At 33.6% G+C, this 5714-nt stretch overlaps 1 protein-coding gene across 2 annotated transcripts; it reads left to right on the top strand.

Annotated features, from left to right (window-relative positions):
• The first annotated feature begins 245 nt into the window (after positions 1–245).
• LOC25483741 (BEL1-like homeodomain protein 1) lies at positions 246–5182 on the top strand. 2 transcript variants are annotated; one of them, XM_039827169.1, is made up of 7 exons: positions 246–431; positions 636–696; positions 905–959; positions 1582–2345; positions 3094–3467; positions 3716–3776; positions 3894–5182. In XM_039827169.1, exons 4-7 carry the CDS (start codon positions 1605–1607, stop codon positions 4665–4667), a joined length of 1950 nt encoding a protein of 649 aa, XP_039683103.1. In that variant the 5' UTR covers positions 246–431; positions 636–696; positions 905–959; positions 1582–1604; the 3' UTR covers positions 4668–5182. The 2 variants fall into 2 exon arrangements, with proteins under 2 accessions (XP_039683103.1, XP_024633357.1); XM_024777589.2 differs by lacking the exon at positions 636–696 and having other exon boundaries at positions 1580–2345.
• The last annotated feature ends 532 nt before the right edge of the window (positions 5183–5714 follow it).

Raw genomic sequence — 5714 nt, forward strand, 5'->3', positions numbered from 1 at the left:
GACTAATTCGAAGGAACTAATCCTATCGTTCATTTACGGAGGTTCCATTTATAAATTTGACCATCAAAATTGACATCAGAGGAAAGAACCTCGGACCTTGAAAAAGGCATGCTCTAAGATTTCAAACCAACCACTAGACCAATCTCAAACGGGTTACATTTTCATATTTTACATATATAAATATAAATATAAATATGTATAATATATATTTCTTAGCATAGGCTAGTTTTTTCTTCATATCTTTCTCTCTCTTTCTCTTTCTCTTTCTTTTTTTCTTCTCCCTCTCCCCCCCAAAAAAATAGTGTCTTGTTGATCATAAGGGGGTTGCTTGGTTGCATCAAATGATTTGAAAAGAGAGTCAAATCAAATCAAAAGAAGTTTTATCTATCTATCTTTCTATCAATCTATCTCATGTTTTGATCTATTCACAGGTACTTCTCCCCAAAAAAGGCTATAGAAAGATAAGAAGAAGATAATAACATGTACATGAATGTGTTCACTTTCGCAAAATTTCAACACATACCCAGAATTTCAATTATGAAAAAGTTTAATTTTTTGTCCATAAATGATTGGATAATATGAGATGAAGAAAGATAGTCATCAACTTTTTTTAACTCTTTTTATTCAACTTTCAGTTGCAAGTGGAAGGAAGAGAGTGATAGAATTCCAAACATAGATCATATATATATATAAGAGGTTGGTTTAATTAAGTTAATTTAATTTGATGTATATGTATCTTATAGTGATGTTTACTTCTCTTGATGTAATTTAGCTATAACTGTAAAACATATATTGTTTTGGTAGGTGAAAGTTTATGTGCATGTGTGTCTGTGTCTCTGTCCAAAAACAAAATATTTCTATTTCTCATAGGTTTTGTGTCATTGTTATTGAAAATTCTGTGCAGAGATGAGATAAAGAAAGCACGTGTACAACACTTCAATTTACATCACAATCTGCAGGTACTATATCTAGTTATCTACAATATATGTATAATTCATTAATTTCATGAAAAATTCACTAACATAGAAAAAGAAATTTCTTCTTACTCTTTCTTTCAATCTCTTTGTACTTCTCTTCTCTTCCTTTTTCTGTACTAAAAGAAAAAAAAATCCACTATCTTTGTAAAAAGCTTCCATGTGTATCTCATCATTCCTTTCCTTTTTAAGTCCTTATATAATCCACTATGTGATTAAAAGAATTTGCACAAAGAAGTAACTTATTTCATCTATACCTTAATTTGGAAAATTCAAATTAATAAAAAAATTTTGTTAAGAAAACAATTTGATCTTGATCTAGTTTGTAAATTAGCTTCAATTATTGAGATTTTGATTGAAGATTGATCCACAAATAACACACCAACCAGATTCACAAAGCTAAAAGGTACAAGTACAACAACTATGTTGATTAATTAATTTAGATATGTTTTATTTTATGATGTTATTTATTTTTTTTATTTTTTTTTATGTTATCTAAGATGTCAAATTGTGAATTTGAAATTCAATCAAACATTAACAATAACTTGTGCTATGTTTATATATATATTTTTTTTGCTAATGACTAATGCTATTTTTTTTTTCAGAGAGTGAAGTAACAAAAAAAATTTGATGGCAACATATTTTCATAATAATTCAGAAATCCAAGGTGGTTCTGACGGCCTTCAAACACTCATTTTCATGAACCCATCAGGTTACATCAATTACTCCGACGCGCCGCAACCGCCGCCACACGCCGGTAACCTTGTTTTTCTCAATTCAGCCGCCAATCACCCCGGCAACACTTCCCTCCACCACCAACAACAACAGAGTCTATCTCACGCGCCACCACAGTTTGTCGGGGTCCCGCTCTCGGCAGAACAACAATCAGTACATGCCCATCATGACGTTTCCGCTTTGCATGGCTTCCCACCGCGCATGCAGTACAACATGTGGAACCCCGCCGACCCTAATTCAGCGGCGCGTGAAGCCACACGCGCTACTCAGGGACTGTCATTAAGCTTACATGCTCAAGGGTCGGGCGAGGACACGCGTGTTCCCGTTGGTGGGTCGGGTTCCTCTGCTTCGAACGGTGTTTCGGGGATACAGAGTGTGTTATTGAGTTCTAAGTATTTGAAAGCTACACAAGAGTTACTTGATGAAGTTGTTAATGTTAATGGTGGGATTAAGGTTGAAAATGTTAAGAAGAGTTTTGAGAAAAATAAGGTTGTTGGAGAATCTTCAACTGCGGTTAGTGGAGAAGGTGGTTCTGTTGGTGGTGATGGAAATGGAAAACGTAGCACTGAGTTATCAACTACAGAGAGACAAGAAATTCAGATGAAGAAAGCTAAGTTAATTAACATGCTTGATGAGGTAACTTTTGAGTTAATTCAATTTATTTATGGTTAATTTTTGAGTTAATTTAAGTTACTCTGTTTATCTAATATTGTTTTTTTGACAAACTCTGTTCACCAAATTTAGTTTCTATCAAATTTGTTCTTTCAAGTAATTGAGACTGTTGGTAAGTGGTAATTAATAGCATAAACTAGTCTAATTAACAAGTTTTAGTGTGAGAGAGTTAAAAGTGATTTTGAAAATTTGAAATTAATTTTATGATTGAGGTTTCTAACCAGAATTGAATTTTTTTTAGAATGATTTTCATGTGAAAAAGGATTTATAGCATTCGACTTCAAATGCAGTTTTTAACTCAATTTATTTATTTTTTAAGTGAAAGTATTTAAATATGAATTATTTTACATGTAATTTTTTTTTTAATTAAAACAATTTTTGCCACCGTCGAATCAAACCATGAATTAACCTTTACTAAATCCATGAACAATTACCAATCCTAGAATGAATCACAACTCATAACTCAAAACTATTTTTCTCTCTTTCACTTATATAATTTTTCTTAATATGTATGAAATGAGCAAAGACTCCGTTAATATGGTACAAAAGGATCAATAAACAATTAATTGTTAGTGTAAACAATATTAAATTTAATACTAAAAATGAAAAAAGAGGTAGCATATTTAAATATTTTATGTAGTAGCATTAATTACCTATTGGTTTCTAATTAAATAATTAATGTGGTTTTTTTTTGGATTGTTTTGGTTTGAAGGTGGAACAAAGATACAGACAATATCACAACCAAATGCAGATGGTGATTTCCTCATTTGAACAAGTTGCAGGAATTGGTTCAGCAAGAACCTACACTGCCCTAGCACTACAAACAATCTCCAAGCAATTTCGATGTTTAAAAGATGCAATTACCGGCCAAATTAGAGCTGCAAATAAAAGCTTAGGAGAAGATGATAGCTTTGGTGGCAAAATTGAAGGGTCCAGGCTCAAATATGTTGATCATCATTTAAGACAACAAAGAGCTATTCAACAATTGGGAATGATTCATCATAATGCTTGGAGACCTCAAAGAGGATTGCCCGAAAGATCTGTTTCTGTTCTTCGTGCTTGGCTTTTCGAACATTTTCTCCATCCGTAAGTACTCGCTATACTTTTTATGACACTATTAGAAAAGGTTAAACGTAAATTAACATTTTAGTTTCTGAAATTGTAAGAGTCGGTCATTTTAGTCCTACGATTCAATTTATATAGTAATTTTTTAAAATTTAGTACACAGTTTTCAAGATTTTATGTTTATCTCGATGCAAAAAAGAGATCATTGAAGTCAATATATTCAGGTCTTTTATTGGTTTTGTGCTGAAACAATATGAGTTTGATTTCAGTTATCCCAAGGATTCAGACAAACACATGCTTGCAAAGCAAACAGGACTTACTAGGAGCCAGGTAACCTCCTTACTTCTTCATTAAGCGTCGTTTTTCCTTTAATAACGAGTGCGAGCATCACATTCTCTGACTCGCTATTTTCAACACGCTTATTGACCATGCTAACAATATGTACAGGTTTCAAATTGGTTCATAAATGCTCGAGTTCGTCTTTGGAAACCAATGGTGGAAGAAATGTACATGGAAGAGATGAAGGATCAAGAGCTGAATGGTTCCGAGGACAACAAATCAAGCAAAAATACCGATGAAGATCCTTCGATGAAAACACCAACTCCACAAGAAAGAGTTCCAACCTCGGAAACAGAATCCAAAAGTTTCAATTCCAAACAAGACATTCCTATGGTTTCAGTTTCAACACCATCAACTTCACCTATTGGTGTGAATGTTAGAAACAATTCAGGATTCAGCTTCACAGAACTTGATGGAATAACACAAGCAAGTCCGAAGCGAACAAGGAACCACGAAATTCTTCAATCACCAAATCATGTGAAGTCCAATGAAACAACAGCTAATAATGAACAAATTTCAATGAAATTTGGTGATGATAGACAAAGTAGAGATGGTTATTGTTTCATGGGAAACCAAACTAATTTCATTGCTGGTTTCGGTCAATATCCAATGGAGGAAATCGGAAGATTTGATGCGGAACAATTTGCACCAAGGTTTTCAGGTAATAATAATGGTGTTTCACTCACTCTTGGTTTGCCTCATTGTGACACATTATCAGGAACACATCAAAGTTTTATGCCAAACCAAAACATTCAACTAGGAAGAAGATTGGACATTAGTGAAACTAATGAGTTTGGTGACTCTTCAGCTGCATTTGAGAGTATCAACATGCAGAATCCAAAGAGGTTTGCCGCACAATTGTTGCCGGATTTTGTGGCATAAATAAGACATTGAAGGGAAATAGATGATACAATTGGGGAAACGGAGTCTCTGCGATGATTGCGTCTCGCAATTTTTAATCTTGACTGTTCGATCTAAATCAATGACGGAGAGATTATAATCTGAACTGTCTGATCTCAAATCAATAGTCGATATCATTTCCAACATGTAAATGTGCGCTTCTCTTACTGCAGGGAATCTGGATCCATAGCAATGATTGTGTTTCTCTCTTGAGTTCTTGAAATATATGTTTTTACTTTGGGGAGTAGTGAAGTATTGTAGTGTATAAAGAAAGAAGGAATTGGATTATTCTAGTATAGGTGTATACCCTGCATAGAACCATTTGAGTTCTTAGATAGCATAGGGATTTGAAAGTATATGGTTGAGGTTGTATATTATTTTTGTAAGTTTTGAAGATGGGATGGATAGATGGGTTTATATCATAAAGTTTCAATTGGTAAAGATGACAATATATCTTCGATTGAGAATATATGTTTTATGGTTTGTTGTTGCATATACATTGAAGAATGTGAAAACAATTATTACCACTTTCTTTTATTTTTCTTAGGGTCTTGTTAACGAGTGTCATCGGGGAACTAGTTAACATTTCCCTTTTCCTTATTTCATGGTTATGTCTAAAAGAAATTTTTTTAATCAGCAATTTTTTATTAGAGCAAGTCACATTGAGCACAACCCTAGCAAGTAGGTATACAAATACTTAGGAAACTGAATCTAGTGGCAATCTTGAGAACGGAAAGCTATCCTCTTTCATACTAAGGAGGAATGTTGAAGAACATGTTGTCAAATAAGTGTGAACCGATCAGAACTGGCCAAAACCGATAACTCGTTTTTGGAAACTGGTCGATTTAATGCTTAAACTTTGACCACGCTTTAACTAATTTATTAAAAAAACATATGAGAAGTGGTTTGAACAAGTCTTGAACGCGCCCAAGTAGCAACAGGTCAAAGGAGCACAATAGAGACTCGTGCTAGGGTGGGAGAGCTTGATAGGTCTCCTACCGTGGACGAGGGAAAAATATAATTTTAAAC

Source organism: Medicago truncatula, chromosome 1 (assembly GCF_003473485.1).
Source record: "Medicago truncatula cultivar Jemalong A17 chromosome 1, MtrunA17r5.0-ANR, whole genome shotgun sequence".
NCBI lineage: Eukaryota > Viridiplantae > Streptophyta > Magnoliopsida > Fabales > Fabaceae > Medicago > Medicago truncatula.